The 22,964-nt window shown below is 43.2% G+C and overlaps 1 protein-coding gene across 31 annotated transcripts in view; it reads left to right on the top strand.

Moving 5' to 3' along the window:
- The window catches only part of NCOA2 (nuclear receptor coactivator 2), a 299,083-nt gene that overhangs the window by 245,343 nt on the left and 30,776 nt on the right, over positions 1 to 22,964 (top strand). For 23 of the 31 annotated variants that reach the window (XM_070075148.2, XM_017341389.4, XM_089335359.1 and 20 more), the window contains 5 exons: positions 642 to 1,911; positions 9,569 to 9,779; positions 11,757 to 11,963; positions 14,677 to 14,892; positions 17,231 to 17,360. In XM_070075148.2, the coding sequence (XP_069931249.2) occupies positions 642 to 1,911; positions 9,569 to 9,779; positions 11,757 to 11,963; positions 14,677 to 14,892; positions 17,231 to 17,360 (2,034 nt within the window). Of the gene's footprint in view, positions 1 to 641; positions 1,912 to 9,568; positions 9,780 to 11,756; positions 11,964 to 14,676; positions 14,893 to 17,230; positions 17,361 to 22,964 lie in introns of those variants that run through there. The other 8 variants (XM_070075153.2, XM_089335369.1, XM_070075150.2 and 5 more) reach the window with 2 other exon arrangements.

Genomic DNA, 22,964 nt, shown 5'->3' with positions numbered 1-22,964 from the left:
TGCGGGGCTTGGGAAATCATCTTGCTCAGAAGACCTGCTTGTTAGCCACTAGAGAGGGGACTGGTCGGGGTTTTTTAGAAGTAGGGGATAGCTCGCAGGCTAGGGTCGTGCGCGAGCTGCCTCCCGTGTTGCGGTCTCCAAGTCCGCAGCTCTGACGGGCGGGGGATGGGAGGTGAGCGGAAATGCGTTTGACAAGCACTGGTGGCTCTGGACCTGGCCGTGCTTCTCCAAGAGGGGCAGGCGGGGCACGGAGTGCTCGCCAGAGCTCACGGAGCTGCCTGTGAACAGCGATTTGAGACGGCTGTGTGTGTTTCAGTGGTTTCTCTGCCACGGCAGGATCTCAGACTATGGGCTGGGAGCCCCTCTCTTGTCGCGTCTAGGTACTGCAGTTTCAGTAGGGCAGGAGTCGGCCTGCAGCACCCGCCCTCCGCGAAACCACAGCCGAGGTAAATGAGCTGCCTGCACACTGTGCGTGCTCAGTCTCGTCCATCATTACAGATGGTTTCATCAGAGTATGGGCTCTCCTTTAAACGTAGTCCTTTCCTTTAAAGAAGAGAGGCCATCTTGCTGTTGAAGACTTTGTAACAAGTTGCTGAGAGTTTTTCTTTTCTCTTATATTTCTTTCTCTCCTCATTATCCAGAGAGCAGAATGTGTGTGTCATGAATCCGGACCTGACTGGACAAGCGATGGGGAAGCCATTGAATCCAATTAGCTCTAGCAGCCCTGCCCATCAGGCCATGTGCAGTGGGAACCCAGGTCAGGACATGACCCTCAGTAGCAATATAAATTTCCCCATAAATGGCCCAAAGGAACCAATGGGCATGTCTCTGGGCAGGTTTGGTGGTTCTGGGGGCATGAACCATGTGTCAGGCATGCAAGCAACCACTCCTCAGGGTAGTAACTATGCACTTAAAATGAGCAGTCCCTCACAGAGCAGCCCTGGCATGAACCCAGGACAGCCCACCTCCATGCTTTCACCAAGGCATCGCATGAGCCCCGGAGTGGCTGGCAGTCCTCGAATCCCCCCCAGTCAGTTTTCCCCCGCAGGAAGCTTGCATTCCCCCGTGGGAGTTTGCAGCAGCACAGGAAATAGCCATAGTTATACCAACAGTTCCCTCAATGCACTTCAGGCCCTCAGCGAGGGGCACGGGGTTTCACTGGGGTCATCGTTGGCTTCGCCGGACCTAAAAATGGGCAATTTGCAAAACTCCCCAGTTAATATGAATCCTCCCCCACTCAGCAAGATGGGAAGCTTGGACTCCAAAGACTGTTTTGGACTTTATGGGGAGCCATCTGAAGGTACAACTGGACAAGCCGAGAGCAGCTGCCACCCCGGAGAGCAAAAGGACACGAGCGATCCCGGCATGGGCCAGGCCGTGAGCAGCGAACGAGCTGACGGACAGAACAGGCTGCATGACAGCAAAGGGCAGACCAAACTCCTCCAGCTGCTGACCACCAAGTCTGATCAGATGGAGCCCTCGCCCTTATCCAGCTCTTTATCGGACACAAACAAGGACTCCGCAGGCAGTTTGCCTGGCTCTGGGTCAACCCATGGGACCTCGCTCAAGGAGAAGCATAAAATTTTGCACAGACTCTTGCAGGACAGCAGCTCCCCTGTGGACTTGGCCAAATTAACGGCAGAAGCCACAGGCAAAGAGCTGAGCCAGGAGTCCAGCGGCACAGCTCCTGGGTCCGAAGTAACTGTGAAGCAAGAGCCGGTGAGCCCCAAGAAGAAAGAGAATGCACTACTTCGTTACTTGCTAGACAAAGATGATACTAAAGATATTGGTTTACCAGAAATAACCCCCAAACTTGAGCGGCTGGACAGTAAGACAGACCCTGCCAGTAACACAAAGCTAATAGCTATGAAAACTGAGAAGGAGGAGCTGAGCTTTGAGCCCAGTGACCAGGTAAGTCTGTAATGTCTTCTCCTGGATCTTTCTCCCCCAGAGGTTTTTCTCCACGGGGCAATTGTGGGACCTCCGCTGACTAGGGAGAAATGAGCGTTTTCTAGGGCGGTTCTTCCCATGAGGCAGTTCTCGCCGAAGCCCAGCGTTTCAGCTCCTCTCTTTAGCAGAGTGGCGTTGTTGTAGGACGTGAGGCTGCAAGCCTCCCGTTCCAGGTTGTGCTGAGCAGGCTCTCGCCCTGGCTCTGCTCCTCCCCCGTGCCCCTGAGGCACAGAAACAGCCACAGACGCTCTGCTCCACTACAGTTGCACTTGGAGTTTGAACTGCAGACACTTTTCATGTGTCACTAAATAGTCATCTTTTGAATTTTTTTTTTAGCCATTAAAAAATATAAAAATGTAAATCGGTCCTTAGCTCATGGGCGTGAAAACCAGGTGGTGGGCAGGGCTTGGGGCACAGGCCAGCTGTAGCTGGCTGACCCCTCTTCTAGAGATGCCTACACTGGGGATGCCCACTTCCTTGAAACTGAGCTTCATCAGAACTTAATGGAACTATGCCTTGTCTACCCTTCTCTCTTCAGGATCAGAGTTTAAGTGGTTTTCTAACCTAACGAAGATCTTTCTACCTCTCTTTATTCTCAACCCAAACTTCTGATTAATGCAGAAGATTTCTTAGACCATTGGTGTAAGACACTACTTAAAGGGAAATGGAAAGTAGGAGAGGAGAGGTAAAGGTAGTTGACTCAGTGTTAGTGTGTCAGCCATTATGCATAAATTCAGAATGAAAGCAATAGATGACGTTGTTGATGGTGCGTGTCTCAAAGATTAATTCCCTGGAAAACTGCAGGACATGCAAAATGATGTTCAAAATTCACTTTTTTAAATTGACAGATAAAACTTGTATATATTTGTGGTGTATAGCCTGTTTTTAAATATGTGTACACTGTGAAATGGCTAAATCTAGGTAATACGCATACGTATTAACCTCACATACTTAACCATTCTTTATGATGCCGAACATTTAGCATCTCCACTCTGAGCAGTTTTCAAGTCTGCAACTATGCACAGATTTCAGACATTTTTGTAGCAGAATAAGCTTTTGATTCCCTTTCCCACTGACTTTTTGGAGAAGCCCCATGCATTGTCATTAACTCTAGTTAACAACATGCCACATTGTACAATCCATATCTCTAAACTTCGTTATCTGTCTCTAACTGAAATCCTGGCCCCTTTGACCAGCATCACCTCAACCATCTCCCTCAGAAACATGGCCAATAGTCCTTTAAGGAGATGACAACATCCCCAGTGGGGAGAATAAGCCATTGGTGTTTTTCTTTATTGAAAAAGTGAGGCATTATTCCAGCCATAGCGCTTTGCTGTCAGGCAGCTCCAGGGGACCCATGACTGACTGGGGTAAATGACGGCGACGTGCTGGGCCCTCAGCTCGCCTCTGATCCCCAGACCTGTCCTTGAGTCACGGTTTTTCAGAACTGAGGCTGCAAGGCCCTCTGACTTACAGTGCACAGGCACGTGTCCTTGGAATTGGTTTTGCAAGTGGATGTTGTCATGTGTCGCCATCTCTGGGGCCTGGGAGTAGAGGGAGAGAGGAGAGCTGCACCCCCTTGCTGAGTCAGCAGGATTCTGAGCAGCCTTGGGGGCACTGAGGCCACACGCACGCCCCTAGCCTGGCTCCATCCAGGCTTCTAAGCACTTAGCTTCCTGGCTTCCTTTCACTTTGGTGTCCTGACAGCTGCTGCCGTTCCAAAGGATGATGGAGTTGTTCAAGGCTTTGTACCCTTCACAGGGGAAACAGAGTCAAATTCTGTAAACGTCTTCGGCGACTGATCCTTGAAGGTAGAAGTTAGCGCAGAGATCCTGCAGAGTAGCCGTTCTGAGGCGCTGTGAAATCTTGAGGTGGGGTGGGCAGTTAATAGCAGTGCCTCGGAGGAGATGGGGTGTAAAAGCATAGTGACAACTGTAAATGTTTTAATCTGCGGAGGCTTGCTGGATTAGAATGGACAGAGCTAGCGGCAATTTGGAGTGGCAGGCACAGATAGTGTCACTCAGGTCCCCTGACACATGCCAGAGTGCAAGAAGGAGACCCGGGGGCCACCTTAGCTCAGTTTCCAATGTGGCCTGCCCCTCCTTCCATAAACAGAAGTTATTTTTCTATGCCGTGCCTGAGGCCCTAGGATGCAGAAGGTCAGGAAGGGGGCCACGCCGGCATTTCTGTATTTATATATTTGATCATGCCGACTCCAGACAATAAACAGACAAGAAAAGAAACTTTAAAAAAAAAAAACTCATTGAGTCACTTGCGGTTTCTAATTGTTACTTAGGAGAAAATATTCTAATCAAAGTTGTCTCACCTAGAAAACATAAAGCTCAGAGTGTCGTCAGCCCTAATCTAATATTTTGGACAAATCAGAAAGCAGTGTACACAGGCACTCACTCCCCCCAGCACGCATGCGTGCACACACACACAAGTGTACAGTGAGTATATTTTCCTTAATGAAATCCAGCCCCGGATCTCACCCTCCCTCTACTCCCATTTAAAACTCCACCAAAACTGCTTCAGAGCAACTTGAACATCAAAAACATTGCAAGTTGAAAAGTCACCACAGGAAGTGTGCATTACCTAAATTTAGATCAAAGATAGACTGACTGACAGACTTTAAGGAGGGGGGAAAAAAAAAAAAAAACGAGGATTCTTTCCCCTCCTGCTCTCCATCACTCTCCCTCAGTGCAGATGAATTGTATCTGCTGTTAAAGCTGCACACATTTATAGAAGACTTTGCTTTCATTTAAAGGGAATGCAGTCAATTATTTATTTTGTGAGATAAAACAGTGAGCCTGAATTGCAGCTCACTGTCTTGTTATGTGGACTCAGAAAAGAGCCATTAACTGAGAGTGTGTTTAACCTATTACTAACGCACTAAGAACAGGAAGTAGTTTGATGGCACTGTTATACCTAAAATAGCATTTTTTACTGGGTAGAGTATTTAAACAAGATTTGTTTCTACGACATTTCCTCACCAACAGGAAACAGTGAGAGAAAAATTTCCAATATGTTTGCCGACTTCAGCTAGGTGCTTATTTACACAATGGAGCATGGCAGATGCCTACCCAAGTGATAACTCTTAGGTTCTTTCTAATGCTACTGAGCCTCTTAGGACATGCATTTAGAAACAGTGTAAAAAATTTCTTCCTCATATTTGACCCCATTAAGGAAAGCATATCTTAAACTGGTAGTGTCCTGAAACTTTGCCTCCAAATATGATAGAATTACCATTTCTTAACAGTTTTGTTAGGTATCTGTGGTGAATTACATTTTTTGTTGAAATATATCTTAAAAATATTTTGTAATTATAATACATACATTATTGAAATGCATGGGCTCTTTATATAGTTCCCTCAGAGGACAAGTTGATTTGACACATGGAAAAATCACAAAGCCAGAAAAGTGAAAAATTTTAAGAAATCAAGTCTAATTTTCATTTTGTAGAACTTTTATAAAAATCTTTCTGACTCATTTTCTGCCTGAAATAGTTTAAACTACTCAAATTGATGTGGCTAATTTGAGCATTCAAATAGATGCCTAAGCAAAACTTTGAAGTATCTTGGCAAAGCATTTTTAAAAGCAAGCGTTAATCTTTTTGTCTCGGAGAGGATTCTGCCTAACACAGTAGATAGTGACTAGAAGAACTTTTGATGACAATTAAACCCTACAAAAATGTAGGGGGGAAAACGTTTTGATCAGAAACCCAATGTAACCAAAATCATCCCTTCCCGAACTCAAATGAATTCACAACAGAATACTGTAGTCATCAAATTTTGTTGCTGAGCAACCTTAGGGGTATAGAAAGCCTGAACTTTATCTCTGGAGAAGAATATTTAGTTGTGACAAGTAAATAAAAGTATACTCCAAAGACTGTCAAGCAGTGAACACAAAGCAATATTATCTCGGGGTGGGGAGGATGGGAATTTCATAATCCATTTTTCTCATATGGCAAGTCAAATGAATTCAAGTAGTGTCCACTTGTTATAAATCTCCTTAGAACCAGTTCTTGACCAGCACCGCGGCTCACTAGGCTAAACCTCCGCCTGTGGCACTGGCACACCGGGTTCTAGTCCCAGTTGGGGGCGCCGGATTCTGTCCTGGTCGCTCCTCTTCCTGTCCAGCTCTCTGCTGTGGCCTGGGAGTGCAGTGGAGGATGGCCCAAGTGCTTGGGCCCTGCACCCGCATGGGAGACCAGGAGAAGCACCTGGCTCCTAGCTTCAGATTAGCGTGGTGCACAGGCCGCAGCGTGCCAGCTGTAGCGGCTATTGGAGGGTGAACCAACGGAAAAGGAAGACCTTTCTCTCTCTCCCTCTCCCTCACTGTCCACTCTGCCTGTTAAAAAAAAAAAAAAAGTTCTTTTTCTTTGTAATTTTATTTATTGATTGGTTAGAGAGAGAGAGAGATCTGTATTCTACCTGTTGGTTCACTCCCCAAATGCCAGCGCCAGGAACCAGGAATTCCATCTGGGTCTCCTGCATGGGTGGCAGGAACCCAAGTACGTGGGCCATGTCTGTTGCCTCCCAGGTGCATTAGCAGGAAGCTGGAGGCAGGAGTCGATCACAGGCACTCTGCTAGGGATCTGGATAGTCACAGTACAGTTTAACACACTGTACCACAGCACCCTCCTCCAACTCTTATGGGTAACAAAGGCAGTGATCCTGCATGGCTTTCTCAAGACAGAAGTTACTTCTCAGAGTCAGACCGGTCTGAAATTTAATTAGATCAACTCCTAAAATGGCAAGGATCAAAATCGGAAAGCCAACCGTAAATGCTTTTTAGGAGTAAAAATCGATCGAAAACCACAGTTTATATCTTTTAATTATTCAGAAATTGTTTTATTTATTTGAGAAGTAGAGAGAGAAAATCAGCACATCAATTTAAACCATCCAACTACATTTTAGCATACATAAAGGTATATAGCATTAGATTTGCAGTAGACTCAAGTCTATTAGACCCAGGAGTGGATCACAAAGGAAGAGCCCCGAGTCCTATCATTAGAACTCTTTGAAACTATGTGGTTGTTTTTCTATTTAAGACAGTTTACAGTGTTTGTGTGAAATGAATGGAAAATGTGGGAGGCTGGTCCCAGACTGTGGTTAGTCTGTATTATAAAGACTTTCTTTTACATATATCTGGGACTGGGTAAATGTAAGTGTATCCATTGAGAAAAAACAGCATATTTTATTTTGTGGGTGTGATTTCTGTAGGCTTACTTATTTTGGGTATTTGTCATCAAAGGCAGTCTGCAAAGCTTTCTCAGGAGGTAACTCGCCATTTATGACAGCGCATCTCCCTCAGCCCATACACATTGGGCTTTAAGAGGCACTTTTTAAAAATACTCCACCCAGGGCAGGATTGTACTAGGGAAACTTTTGGTTTCCTAGAACAGAAATAAACTTCCCAATTTAATAGAGCCTCTTTCTGATCTCTGACACTGTGAAAATCCCTTGAGGATTTTTTACCTCATATTTTTAGGAATCATTTTTCTGAGAAATTAATGAAAATTGGAGGAATACTTATGAGAAATTAGAGTTGATGCCGAGGGAAGTTTTAATTGTGTGCTAACACAATTAAAGGAATTTGTCTTTTGGGCTGAGGGCACATTACTGTATTCCAGGCACTGTCCTAGGAAGGCACTAAAGATTTATACAAGGAGAATCAGTTTGTACCTTACAGATCCAGCAAAACATGACAGAGTGGTGTCACTTTACTTTTGCACTGAAAGTACACAAAGGCAGTTGTATGTATTCGGAGGGAAAGAGGAAGAAGTGGTTAAGAAACAGGTGAGCAGTGTGTTTTGCCCACCATTTCACCTCAGTGAGTGTGTGCCGCAGAGACGTGGTCAGGAGGTGGGTGACTTGAGTTGGCTGAGCTGAGTTCCCCTGCAGCTGTGACAGTGTGAACGTGTCACTGCAGGCTTTCCCTATGCACCATGACCCCTACATCAAAAACTTCATTTGGGCTTCAGCCAAAGAAACGGGAATGTGCTGCCCCTCTGCAGGGAACCCTGTCTTGCCTTTGGAGGGGCTGCACAGTGCAGTGGCTTCCTAAGGAGCACTAAGGGTTATTTTGTGTCCATCCATCTTTACTTCAGGCTGCTAACCTTAGAACCGAGCCCTTACCTAAGACACAACTTTTTCATATTTAATGCTTCCCTGTCTTGTGAGAAACGCATGGTCAGACTAACTAGAAAATGGTCTTGTAATTGCTCCCACAATACATGAGGAATTCCCTGAGAAATCACTAAGTTATTGCTAAGAGTTGTGTCTGCAAAGAATCAAAGAAAATGTCAAAAAAAGTCTATCATTGTTAACTTGAGAAATATTTGTACATCTAGTCAAAAACATTTCCTGCAGATAATACATTTGCCATAACCTAGAGGAAAATCTTAGCAAACCCAGTCTGTACATGGGGATAGAAATTATCTATAGGATACAAATGTAAGCCATTGTGCTATAAGTGGAACTCAGTACTAGATGCAGTCTCAGACATGAACATCATTGGATTGACCAGTGTCGAAGAGAGGGCTAGTAGTGGTCAATTCAAAGTCCATTCAGTGACTTTGAGGAACTGCCTAACCTTAGGTTTTCTACCTACACATCAAGAAAATTATTCTCTCTACTTTCTCTACTGGAAGGTGATACAAGTGTGTAATTCCACCATTTCCGTGTGTGGTTGGCCGTGCCTGACTTTAACTACCTGGCACATGGGCAGATTCTACTTAAAAGGATAGCCATAAAAATCATTTTTGCTTCCTGCAAAAAAGTGTTAGGTATGAAATAGTGGTGACCCTTACCTTATCTTTTTAATGATGGTAATTGGAAATGATTTTTTTAAGCGAGAAAACCCTAGGGAACATTATTATGACTTCTGTAAAATCAGGTTAATAAATGCAGTGTTTGGGGGCTGCCAGTTTTTTCCCTGCTTCCCTACATGCTGTCACCCAAACTGGGGAATGACTGAGAAAGCCAGTGTCATCCAAAACTGAAAGTGTAAGCAGAGAAGAAACATCACTCAAACTGAAAAAAAGCAGCATGTAGCCAGTTCATGGTTGCTTTAAGCAGGTTTTGCATTTCCCCAACCCTGCTCATTTGTGGGGAAAAAGCCCTAAAAGAAAATTACCATTTGCTGATTACTGACTCAGTGTAAATTTGTATCATGTCTTATACCAGATATTTTTGTGTATTGTTATTTCTCAAGGAGATTTAGTCACAAAACCTAGACCTGAACTGTAAGTCATAGTCTACTCGAAATTAATTGGAAAATGCATACTCATAATTAGCTGAATGATTAGTGTAAAATAAAGGGGAATTTATAAATTGCCAGTGAGTCACAATGCTGGGAGAGAGCTTTCTTTTTAATTCAGTCGTCTCTTTTTATAGATGAGGGAGCTGAAGATCAAGAGATTAAATTACTTGTCTTTTGTCAATTTCATTTTTAAAAAGATGGTCAATTAACTGTTAGGCCTGACAGTCACATGAATCTGCATCCTTTGTTTAGCTGCAATGCCTTACACCAGTTAGGTGTGTAATTGCAAATGGGCCTGTGGGGCCCACTCTTGGAGGAGGACTGGATAAACTCTTCTGTTTGTTAACTACAGCCTGGCAGTGAGCTGGACAACTTGGAGGAGATTTTGGATGATTTGCAGAATAGTCAATTACCACAGCTTTTCCCAGACACGAGGCCAGGCGCCCCTGCTGGATCAGTTGACAAGCAAGCCATCATCAATGACCTCATGCAACTCACAGCTGAGAACAGCCCTGTTACACCTGTTGGAACTCAGAAAACAGCATTGCGAATTTCACAGAGCAGTGAGTATGAGCTATTGCTGGTTATGCCAAGAAATTCCCATATAATCACTATCAGAAACAGGGGTTATTAAAGTCTGATGCAAACAGCTTAGTCACTTCAAGGTTTTTGTGATCAAATAGCACCATCTGCTGTCCAGGAGTCTGATGAACAGTGGCTCTCTGGCGGGCTCTTGTGGGTGATTTGATGAACGTGGAGCCGGGAGGCTGGCCTACAGTGATTAAAGTTCTTCAGCTCACAGTTGTATTTCCTGTCGTATCTGTCACTGTCTTCAGACAGGGATTTTAGAGTATATTTTATGCATGTTAGTGTACTACTGAGTAGCTAAGATATAGAACATTCAGGAGTTTTCCCTGACTTTTTAGGCATCGAACTATCATAAACAGTTCTCAATGTTCAATTGTTATACATGAAAGAACTGTTCCCTATAAGGAATTCTCATGTGAGTTTATTTTACATGGAACTTTATCATCTAGTTCTTAAACAGATGACTAGTGCATCTTATATAATTAGTTCTGTTATTTGTAAGATACATTTTTAGGTTTTACTTTAAATTTTCTCAAGTTTAGGGTACATTCTTTCTTTATTGTGAACACTGAAGTTGTCTGATAGGTTCAAATGAAAGCAAACTGTAACAGGGCTGTGGCTTACAGGAGGACTGAGAACCTCTTCAGTGTTAAAACTGGTCAGCAGAATGATTTGTTTCTTGCAAGTGCAGTTTGGCCTTGACCTAGCACTTGTTCTCAAGTCAGAAATGACAACTTCTGCCAAGTCACAGGGCATCTTTAATTACTAGCTCTTTTCTCGAGTGATTCTGGCCATTCTGAAACAGGCAAAACAAAAGAAAGATGACTTCGTTTGTTGTCTCTCAAACCTGCCCATTTCTTAGGGAGCAGGTTAATTGTGGACCGTGGGAGACTATAAAGTCAAAGAATTGAGAGAGGTACTTAAGAAGCATACCAGACGGTCTCTGCTGTTTAACCAGCAGAGATAATGAAGGACCGTGTGGACACATCATGATGTCTCCTGTATCTGTAGTTCCTGATGCATTCACATTATTGAATAGTAACCAGTTACCTCCACCTGAGGAAGCCATGGTTTAGCCTATACATAATTTCCATCCCCAGCCCTAATTCTTCTAAGTATTTTGTTCTTATTAGCAATTGTTAAGAATTTACTTTCTCTTAAATGTGCTATTTTGAACTATGTTTTAGAATTCAGAGAAAATAAACTACTTAGTATTGTTTAAAATTCTCTATAAATTATAATTTATGCTATCTTTTAAAATTAATAACATGATCAAATTATCACTAGTGTGATACTAGTGTAATACTTAGCATACAATAGTTGTGAACTAACCATAAAAATAATTTCAAATCTCATTGTGTCCAACATTTAAAGAAGTTGTACTTCGAAGAATAAGGAAGACCCTAATGCTTTAATTTAATATTGTTTCAGGTAACTGAGTTAACACTTAAATATTTTAACTTCCAATGAGAGTAACCACTTTTAATTTAACTCTAAGCCTAAGAAAGTCCAGTGGAGAAATGAACATTCGAACCACATGGGTATGATTCTGGTGCTATATTCAAGAGATGTTTATAGCTTCATAGCTATGGAAAGCAGTTCTTCTAAGTCTGAATAATTTTTAAAAATCATGTTATTGATTTACAGTTGAACATTAGAGATTACTATTGGGGAAGAAAAAAATAAATGGTAAATAATATATGTGTTTTTTTACTTGTTTTTTTTTTCTTTCCCACAAAATCATCAAAATTCAAAGTAGAGACATTTGTTGATCAGGTTATAAGTGTGCATTCTGTTGCTTCCTATGTTTTTTGTCTGAATTTGTCTTTTATGTAGGGAGTTGGTCCCTGGCGTGCATATTACAGACAGCATTTTCCCTAAACACTACTACTGTTAATATTCTTTTCCATTATCCAATATTAACCTTCGATTTTTATTTGTTTTCTCCTTAGCTTTTAATAACCCACGACCAGGGCAGCTGGGCAGGTTATTGCCTAACCAGAATGTACCACTTGACATCACATTGCAAAGCCCAACTGGTGCTGGACCTTTCCCACCAATCAGAAACAGTAGTCCCTACTCAGTGATCCCTCAGCCAGGAATGATGGGTAACCAAGGGATGATAGGAAACCAAGGAAATTTAGGGAGCAGTAGCACAGGTAAGGGCTCAAATGTGCTGTTACTTTATTGGTGGGTCATTTAACTTATTCATGTTTTCATCCACATCAAACCTAGTAGAATTTCTCAAGTGAAACTCTTACATTAGAAACTATCATTTGAAGTTAAGAAAATTCTAAATTTTCCCTGTGAGAGTGTCATATTGAAAAGCATTCCATTAAGCCTAATATTTTATTCTGTGACCTTTCTTTGAGCTGGTTTCTCATGATTAATCCTATGGCCTATGATTATTTTATTTCTCTCTCAGTTCTGGGTATTGTAGGGTACGTATGAAATACATTGGTGATGGCTACCTTCCAGGGATAATCTGATTGTCCAAAATCTTCTTTTAAAAAAAAATGTATTTATTTCCTTATTCGTTTGAAAGGCAGAGTGATAGAGGGGAGGAGACAGCGAGGTCCTAACATATGCTATTTCACTCCCCAAATGTCTGTAACAGCCAGGTCTGGGCCAAGCTAAAGCCTGGAGCCAGGAACTCCATCCTGATCTCCCACAGGGGTGGCAGGGCCCAAGCACTTGTTCATCTTGTGCTGCCTTCCAAGGCACATTAGCAGGAACCTGGATCAGAAGCAGGGCGGCCAAGACTCCAAATGGCACTCTAGTATGGGATGCCAGCATCGCAAGCAGTAGCTTAACCCACTGTGCCACAACACCTGCTCCCCAAAAACAACTTATTTATTGATGATTTATATCTGGAGAATCATTCAAAAAATTAAAGCAGTCATATGCCTAGCATAATAGCAGTTTTCAGATCTGGCATAGGACTCAGTTGTAGGAAGCTGCCTAGGATCTGATTTGGACCTTGACCTGCTCTAATTCAGGCATCAGCCAAGTTGCCCAGGCAGATTTCCTGAGTAACAGTCACAGCAGCTAGCGTATTCCCAAACCACTATGGCATTCAGGGCCAGAACCACTGTGGCAGCACTGATAGCCATTGCCACCACCCCCTGCACCTAATATCTGTGTACCACGGGTATAGCAGGGAGCTGACTTTCCTGATAAAGAGCTGCTCACCATTCATAGCCGTCTTCCTTTGTCTGAATGAGGTGCAAGAGACAAAGGCATGGAAAGAAATAGATACTTTAAAAACTCATACAGTTGTGGGTGTTCTAATTCTTGGTATTTTATTTTTAGCCTAGTCTGTAATCCCTATACATTGCCATTTGTTTTAGTTAACTGAATGTAAGTGTTCAATTTAAGGGGGAAAGGTGGATCTTTTGCTTTCTGTTATTGGTAAGGAATTCATGCAAAGCGTGAACTGTACTGTAGTAACTGCTTTGTTCATTCAGCAAATATTGAGAGCCTACCCGATGTACCATACAATGGTTACTGACTGTTTCATGAATTTGTACACAGAAACAGTGCCATATTCATTTTATGTTATTTGAAAACGTGTAAAATTCTGTAAGAGGAAAGTTAGCCAGTGATACCAGGGTGGCTACCTGTGAGCAGAACGAGAGCTGGGTTTTTGTTTGGAATCTTATGTAGGGACTTGGGAATACGCCTCCATTAAGATCTGGACAGCCAGCAGGCCACTGGTATAAAGGTCCCCTGCTTTGCTCTAGAAACTCAGGCTGAAAGCAAGGGCCTCAGTTTCTGTTGCGTTAATATTGTTGAATAATGGATGCTGTTCCCCTCTACTTATAGACTTTCCAGAATCTTGTTACTTAGATTACATACTTTTGGAAAAATAAAATGCCTATTTCTGTATTATCTTTGTATGGTTCAAATCTAATCTTAAAATATTTTTAAAATACTTATTAATATAAAATTGTCCTAACTTTTAAAATCTAACTAATTACCCTTCATCATGCTCATAGTACGTGATCATTTCACAGATAAAGAAACACCCACAATGCTTGTTCTCTCTGCTTGTTAAATAACCCCTTTTTTCTTGATTGTTTTTCACAAAGCAAATGAAAGTAAGCCATTGTATTTGAAAGCAAAACCTTTGTACACCGTCACCAAACACTTGAAAATGAAGGAACCTCATGTGGGGTTTTTCCCCTTCACAATGTCAAGTCTTAGCCAGTGTTTAGCCATGGCCAGCATGCTGGGGACAGGCCCGGAGGGCATAAACTCTTGATCCTGCTAGGCAGTGTGCTGCTCTTTTGTTATGTGTAGTGAGATAACTGTTAAAATCTCAAGCATGAAAGAAACTGTACACATCTCTCCTAAGCCATTCTAGATCTGTGTCATCAGGAATGTGGTGGCCCAGGCACTCTGGATTAGTAGGGGTTCCCTTGCCTGGGCTATGAAGGACTCTGGCCAATACCAGAAAGATCCTGTGTAATTATGATGATCAATTTTTACCTTGCTCCTCTGAGCCTCACCTCCCTTTTGGAAAGTAAAGCATTGACGTGTGTCTCAGCTAATGTGATTCACTTCCTGAGGAAGGAAGTTGGGGTTATCCACTTGCCACAGCACCTGTTTCTAAGTACATATGGGAACAATTGTAACAGCTTTTCCGAACTGTAAAGACTGGCAAGTCCGTGTTATGAAAACTTTGTAGTAATTGCCAAGTCTTACTTCTTGGCCAAGGGCCCCCGTCTACCCCGGTGAGGCTGTCAGCTCTTGGACTAACTCTGGATTGCAGAACGATTGTCTTGTAAGGAGTAAGCTCATCTGGCACTTGCACATGCTAAGTATGGCTTCGGTCACTGCACCTCTCAGTTGCCTTTGGCTTGTGTGCAGGAATGATTGGTAGCAATGCTTCCCGGCCCACCATGCCATCTGGGGAATGGGCACCGCAGAGTGCAGCTGTGAGAGTCACCTGTGCCGCCACCACCAGTGCCATGAACCGGCCCAGCCAAGGAGGATTGATTCGGAACCCAACAGCCAGCATCCCCATGAGACCCAGCAGTCAGCCTGGCCAGAGACAGATGCTGCAGTCTCAGGTCATGAATATAGGTAAGGTCGACCCCATGCTCTCTGCTTTTCGTTTTAAGGCTCCCTTTAGGGCGAGTTTCAGCTCCACGCGTTCTTTCAAAACATGCTGCTAATCCCCTCCTGTGAAGCTGTCTTCAGTGGGATGCTGCTGGAACTCTGTTTACAATAATAGAATCTCAGAGGCTCTCCAGTTACAGAAGAGGGTCAACTGTCTTTGTGAAATTTTACTTTTTTATTAAATTACTGAATTTGAGCCTTTGGGAGAGGTGGATTAGAATGTCAAAACTATAAGTGCCTTGTATAAATAGTATTGTAAAAACACAGAAATAGTTCAGAAAAATGCAGTTGTACCTTCTAACTCTGCATGATCATTAGGATCCTGCCATGAGCTTAAAATGCAGATTTCTGGTCCACCATGTAAAGCTATCCCAGGTCCACACTCATGTGCAGGTGCTTAAAGAACATCTCACAGAATGTGAAAAATCACTCTATTTGGAGACAGTTATATGTTATTAAAATTAATACAGAGGAACTGTCCAGAACAGGCAAACCTGTACAGACAGAAATCACTGTGGTAGTGGCCTAGGGTGGAGGGCTTTCAAGAAGAGGGAGTGTCTTTTGAGGGAACTGAAAATGTTCCCAGAGTGATTGTGGTGATGGTTGTACGACTCTGAATACACCAAAAGCCATCAAATGATAGACTTTAAATAGGCGATTTGTATGGTATGTGAATTATCTCCATAAAGCTGTAATATTTTTAAAAATTAATGGTCTGTGCAACTCATACTTGAAATTGTTTTCTTAGTCATTGACATTAACCTTCCTCTTATCTTGTACATTAGCATAATTCAGATAAGTCAGTGTTTATGTCTTTCCCTATATTACACAATAAGTAAGAGATAAATCATTCATGGAAAGATACCAAGATTGTTTTGACAAGATAATGCAAAATTCTTATCCTAACTCTGCCATCAGTTTTCATACCTAGTTATTTAATTGTTCAGCACATCCTGGCTTATTGTTTCTGAGAGATGACATTCGTCTTGCCTTTCTATATTGAATGTACTCAAAGGAATGAGTGATTCCCAGACATAAATTTATACAATTTGTGAAAATGAATCTTGATGTGAATGGAAGGGGAGAGAGAGCGGGAAAGGGGAGGGTTGTGGGTGGGAGGGAAGTTATGAGGGGGAAAGCCATTGTAATCCATAAGCTGTACTTTGGAAATTTATATTCATTAAATAAAAGTTAAAAAAATTTATACAATTTGAGAGTTGCATAAAAATTCTAAAAATAGCCAAATTTCTGTGTAAAATTAAATGGAAAGATTTAAATAATTGTTAATTCATGTTAACTTCATACTAACAAATCCCTTATACCAAGAAATTTAATTTATTCACCGCCTTCACTGGAAGGCATCTGGCTTTGAGCTTGAAATATGGCTGTCTAAGCTTGATTATGTAGCTGAATTTCTCTGATTTTTAGTGCACTTGACAGAAAACTGTCTATTGTAATGGAAGGCAGGTCTACAGATAATGATGATAATACAATTAAAAAGCCCATATCATCCATTAGCTTTAAAGTCTCTAAAAGACTTCCTGAGAAAGAGTGTGTCCTTGTCGCCTGGGCCTTGCTTCTGCTCTGCTTTTCCCCCTGCCTGGAAGAGCTGGCTGAAGTGCAGTTGGCCAAAGGTCGGGAGCCAGTGATCTAGACCCGCACTGCCTCGGAAGTGTGGGCCGGCACCCGAGCGCCCCCTCAGGGCCTCCGCAAGGCCAGCACTGTTTCCTTCGTAGTAGGAAGACCCTCTCCCTTCTCTGCTCTGACCCTTTCACAAGAACACAGTTGAGGTTTCCGGAAGTTAGGGGCTGTGTGTCAGCCAGTGGATACGGTGTGAAAGCACAGGGACACCACTCTCTTCCACTACTCCAGACATTCAAGTGATTTGCAATACTGTAAAATCTCACTACTAAAAAGCTGTTGGGTTTTTTTTTTTTTTTTTAGTTTTAGTTTTTTTTTTTTTTTAAGTAAATTAGTACTTTTTCTTATATTCCCCATTTGTTTCTAATACAGTAAATACCAGTGATAATAAACCTGAATAAAAGCATTTTTTAAGATAATGGAAGGTCCTAAATGCTAAGTTTATAACCGCTGGTCTGGGTATGTCCTTTATCAGCCTCAGCATTGTCTTTACTTCATTTCAAAGCTAGAATTTTTACCTTATTTTCATCTAGATAATTATTACTGCTTCTGTTCTATGCATTTGCCATAAACCCGATGTTTTACTTTATATTACATGGCAGCAGCTAATACTTCCTTGTTGGCAACCTGAAATGTTTTGGTCTTTACCCCTCCTTTCTAGGGCCCTCTGAATTAGAGATGAACATGGGGGGACCTCAGTATAGCCAACAACAAGCGCCTCCAAACCAGACTGCCCCGTGGCCCGAAAGCATCCTGCCTATCGACCAGGCGTCTTTTGCCAACCAAAACAGGTGAGTTCTGAGCACCCAGGGCATAGAAGAGGGTAGTGGTTCTGTGTGCCCAAAGCTCCTTGGGTCCTGCGCCAGGAGGCAATCCCTCCCTTTTGACAGTTGGTGCCTGACTGGTCATTCAGATCATACATGGGGAGGGGAAATCCAACAGCAAGACCCAGGACAGGCCGAGATTAAAGGAGTTGCAGTGGGAGCTGGTGTTGTGGTGTATCAGGTAAAGTCATGGCTTGCAACGCCTGCATCCCATATGGGCACCAGTTCAAGTCCTGGCCGCTCCACTTCTGATCCAGTTCCCTGCTAATGGCCTGGGAAAAGCAGTGTAAGATGGCCCCGGTGTTTGGTCCCCTGCCATCCACTTGGGAGACCCGGATGAAGCTCCTGACTCCTGACTTTGGCTTGGCCCCTTGCTGGCCATTGTAGCTGTCTATAAAGCCTATAAGAGAAATAAACGATTTCTCAAGAGGTTGTCCGCGTCGGGTAACTGGGGAGGCCTTCAGGGTCCTGACGACAAAGATGCAACGTGAGGAGGCAGAGGTAACAGGCCCATGCAGCTGGCAAAGACAGCCTCTCAGAGGCCCTAGGAGCAACACACTATGTTCAGGATAACAGGAAATCGGCTCATTTCATTTTATGTGCATTTTACAAGCAAGCAGAAGGCAGCGTCAGAAGGTGTGGCTGGAAGAATATTTTTTTTTTTTAATTTATTTGACAGAGATAAGACAGTGAGAGGGAGAGACAGAGAGAAAGGTCTTCCTTCCTTTGGTTCACTCCCCAAGTGGCTGCCACAGCCAGTGCTGCGCCAATCCGAAGCCAGGAGCCAGGTGCTTCTTGCTGGTCTACCACACGGGTTCAGGCGCCCAAGCACTTGGGTCATCCTCCACTGCCCTCCCGGGTCACAGCAGAGAGCTGAACTAGAAGAGGTGCATCTGGGACTAAAACCCGGTGCCCATATGGAATGCCGGCACCGCAGGCAGAGGATTAACCAAGAGAGCCACGGCGGCGGCCCCTGGAAGAATATTCTAATTCTTTGTGGAAATGTTTTCTTTCTCATTTCTGATGTAGTCTGTGTCTTTGCTGCAGTGTGGATTGATTTCTTTATCCTGTTTGGTATTTGGTGGATGTTGTATTTTGTTTACTTGTGGATTAATGTTTTTCATCAATTCTTAAGCATTTTTAGGTATTTTCTCTTTATATTCTGTCCTGCTTTCATTTTCTCTAATCTTTGTTTTTGGGATTCCAATAAGACCTATGTTAACCTCCTTCTTCTATGTTAGTTTTTTTTTTTTTAACTTCTACCTTCCATAACCTTCCATACTTCTTAATTTGTGTATTTTTCAGGATAGTTTATTCATAGCCATATCCTAGTTCCTTTGGCCTATATCCTATATCCTTTGACCTTTAATTTTTTTAAACAAGTGGTTATTTTCTATACACTCTTGGGCTGGATTTCATCCAGTTGTCTGTTGGTCTGGTTGTTTCTCATAGTCTCCTATTGTTTGCTTATTTCTATGATTCTGTCCTTATGTCTTTAGACATTGTATTCATAGTGACGTTGATCCAGTAATATCTGGACTTCGTGGGGGAGGGATTCCTAAATTCAGCTGTGACTCTCACACAGGGTGGCCTGTTTTCCTGAATATGCTGATACTCTTGCATTGGGAGTTCATAGTTGATCTTGGTCCGTGAAAACCTGGGGTCTGAACTGAGGAGGCTCTCAGGAGAGGATTTGCTTTGGTCTCTGCAGGGGCTGGGGGGTAACTACTCACTTGGGTCTCCTCCAGGTGCCTTCAGTCTCAGGTTAGCCTTGTACTTTCTGAGGCCCAGTAACCCCAGATTTCTTCAGCATCTTAAAGAGTCTCAAGTTTCCACTCCCAGGCAGTTTGCTTTGATTGTGTTTGCCTCTTAGAGAGTTATTCCCTACATACCCAACACTTCCATTTCCACAGAAGCATGTAGCTAATTAAAATGTAAGATTAAATCTGGCACTTCATAGTTGTTTGGGATATTTCGAAATGTCAAAGATTAGTTTCTAGAGAAAACTATGCCAAAAGTTAAGATTTTTTACCATCACCCAGCAGATGAGAGTTCTGTTAAAGCAAAGATGGACACAGTTCCCAAAGTAAAGTTTGTCCATTTAACAGAGTGAACCTGCTCAGTGTGCAGTGCAGTATCTGGATTGGTGCCATCCTATTCTGGTACTGCTTCTGTGACCATGTAAGAACTGTGTGACAGAAACTATGCCTGTTAAATTTTAAAACACCTAACTTTGGCCTTTAATTTTTTTAAACAAGTGGTTATTTTCTATAATTATTGAGACTCAAAGTGACAATTATATGCAAGTGTGATAATATCTGTAAACCTAAACTTTTTTATTTATCTTCTATAATTAACATAATATATAAATGTAAATTAACATGCAAAAAAGAACTGTGAACACAACAAAACATTTTAATTACTTTTACAGTTATTTCAGTTTTTCTAATCATTTATCTCATTTGTCTCATTTAAAAACAATTTTTTTCAAGTTTATTTGAGGGCAGAGAGAAAAAGAGAGAGAGAAAAAAAAAAAAGTTCTCATCCACACCTCAAATGCACACAACAGCCAGGGACCAAAGCCAGTAGCCAGGAACTCAGCCCAGATCTCCCACGTGAATGGCAGGGACCCGTCTACTTGAGCCATCCCTGCTGCCTCCCGGAGTCCACAGGAGCAGGAAGCTGGAGTCTGGAGCAGGGGCTGAGACTCAAACTCGGGCACTCTGACACTGGATTCAGGCGTCCCAGCCAACAGCTTGACTGCTAAGCCAAACACTTGCCCTACTCCTTTTCTTTTAAACAGTCCAGTTTTGTTTTTACTTTATTTTGCTTATGTTTTCAGAGACAGAGAAAGCTCCCACCTTCTGGTTCATTCTCCTAATGCCCACAACAGCTAGGAGTGAACCTGAGCAAAGCCAGGAGCCCAGAACTCAATCCAGGAAAGCTAACTACTTGAGCCATCACCTGCTGCCTCCCAGGGTGCACGTTAGCAGGAAGCTGGAATCAGGAGCAGAGCCAGGGCTGTAACACAGACCCATCAGTATGGGATGCTGGCATCCCAGCTGCTAAATCAACCACTAAGCCAAATGCCCACCTCACTTTTTTATTTTAAATAGTTCATTTTGGAAGAAATCTATGACCAGTTTGAATGAATGGAAAAACACAGTAGAACCAAATAAAGTGAAAATATAGCTGTAAATAAATGACTATTTGAGTGTGTTATAGATTATGGACTAATCTACCATCTTTTTCAAATATATATTTATGGTATTCTTATTGTCATAAAAGTTTAGAAGGGATAAGATAATAAAGACTGTAACCAGACTTATCTTGAAATAAAATACATGGAGTACTTTTTACAAAGTATCACAGTTAAGATTTTTTTTTTTTTTTTGACAGGCAGAGTTAGAGAGAGAGAGAGAGAGAGAGAGAGAGAGAAAGGCCTTCCTTCCATTGGTTCACCCCCCAAATGGCCACGACAGCCGGCACGCTGTGCTGATCAGAAGCCAGGAGCCAGGTGCTTCCTCCTGGTCTCCCTTGTGGGTGCAGGGCCCAAGGACCTGGGCCATCCTCCACTGCCTTCCCGGTCCACAGCAGAGAGCTGGACTGGAAGAGGAGCAACCGGGACAGAACCAGCGCCCCAACCAGGACTAGAATCTGGGTAACCAGCGCTGCAGGCGGAGGATTAGCCTAGTGAGCAGCGGCGCCAGCCATGGTTAAGATTTAAGAACTGGGACCGGGGCCGGCACCGTGGCTCACTTGGTTAATCCTCCGGCTGCAGCGCCGACATCCCTTATGGGCGCCGGGTTCTAGTCCCGGTTGCTCCTCTCCCAGCTGTGGCCCAGCAGGGCAGTGGAGGATGGCCCAAATGCTTGGGCGCCTGCACCCGCGTTGGAGACCAGGAGGAAGCACCTGGCTCCTGGCTTTGGATCAGTGCAGCGCCAGCCATGGCGGCCATTTGGGGAGTGAACCAACGGAAGGAAGACCTTTCTCTCTGTCTTTCTCTCTCACTGTCTATAACTCTACCTGTCAAATAAAAAAAAAAAAAAAAAAGAAAGAAAAAGAAAAAGAACTGGGACCATGGGGTTGGTGCTGTGGTGTGATAGGCTCAGCCTCCACCTGCAGCACCAGCAGCAACCCATACAGGCTGGTTCATGTTCTGCCTGCTCCTCTTCCAATCCAGCTGTTTGCGTATGGCCTGAGAAAACCACTGGAAGATGGACCAAGGGCTTGGGCTGTTGTACCCACGTAGGAGACCTGGAAGAAGCTCCTGGCTCCTGGCTTAGGATCAGCTCAGCTCTAGCTTTTGTGATCATCTGGGGAGTGAACCAGAGAATGGAAGACCTTTCTCTCTGTCTTTCCCTCTCTCTGTAACTCTGCCTTTTAAATAAATAAATAAAATCTTAAAAAAAAAAAAAAAAAAAAAAAAAGGAAGAAGAACAGGGACCAGTGTTGTGGTGCAGCAGGACATACCACTACTTGTGACACCAGTATCCCATATATCCAAGTGCCAGTTTAAGTCCCAGCTGTTCTGCTTCCAATATATCTTCCTGCTAATGCTCCTGGGAACAGTCAAAGATGGCCCAAGTAATTGAGCCCCTGCCACCCATCTGGGAGACTTAGATGGAATTCCTGGCCATGGGAGACCTAGACGGAATTCCTAGCTCTTGGCTTCAGCCTGGCTCAGCCCCAGCTGTTGTAACTACTTGGGGAGTGAAGCAGCAGATGGAAGACCCCTTTGTCTGTGTCATTCTGCTTTTCAAATGAATAAATAAATCTTTATTCGTTAAAAGGAAGATTTTTTTTTTTAAGATTTATTTATTTATTTGAGAGGTAGAGTTACAGACAGTGAGAGGGAGAGACAGAGAGAAAGGTCTTTCGTCTGCTGGTTCACTCCCCAGATGGCTGAAATGGCTGGAGCTGCAACGATCCAAAGCCAGGAGCCAGGAGCTTCTTCTGGGTCTCCCACATGGGTGCAGAGGCCCAAGAACTTGGGCCATCTTCTACTGCTTTCTCAGACCACAGCAGAGAGCTGGATTGGAAGAGGAGCAGCTGAGACTAGACCAGAGCCCATATGGGTTGCAAGCGCCACAGGCAGAGGATTAACCCACTGCACCACAGCACCGGCCCCAAAAAAGGAAGATTTAAAACCAGGTTTTTAAATGTGTTGTGATTCCAGCATTAGTTTATATTTATGTTTCAAAAAGATAGTATACAAACCTGTAAATCTGTAACATATTCATATACTCGTTTCTAGCTAAATTTTCTCCTTTTTTACTTCCATTGTGTTTTTTTTTCTTTCATTCATCTGGTATGTAAAAGAGGTGTTTAAAATACAACTTTTTAAAGATTTCTGTTGGGATTATTAAAGGGATTTTCTCTTAAAATACAGTGGCTGCCTTTCGTGGAAGGTCTCAAGGTAGAGCAGGTGGAGAAGCCACAAGAGAGAGCCTGTCCTTGCTTCTGCTCATGCGGAGGCCGTGCGCCCTTACGTGGACTGGGCTTCACGTTAGCCTGCCGTCACTGGGACAGCTTGGGTGGGTGGGTTACAGGCGAGCGCAGCTGCTGAAG

Source organism: Oryctolagus cuniculus, chromosome 6 (assembly GCF_051225735.1).
Source record: "Oryctolagus cuniculus isolate XC-2025 breed Fujian yellow rabbit chromosome 6, ASM5122573v1, whole genome shotgun sequence".
NCBI lineage: Eukaryota > Metazoa > Chordata > Mammalia > Lagomorpha > Leporidae > Oryctolagus > Oryctolagus cuniculus.
The sequence above is the reverse complement of the archived record's forward strand: the minus strand, read 5'-3'. Positions and strand labels throughout refer to the sequence as shown.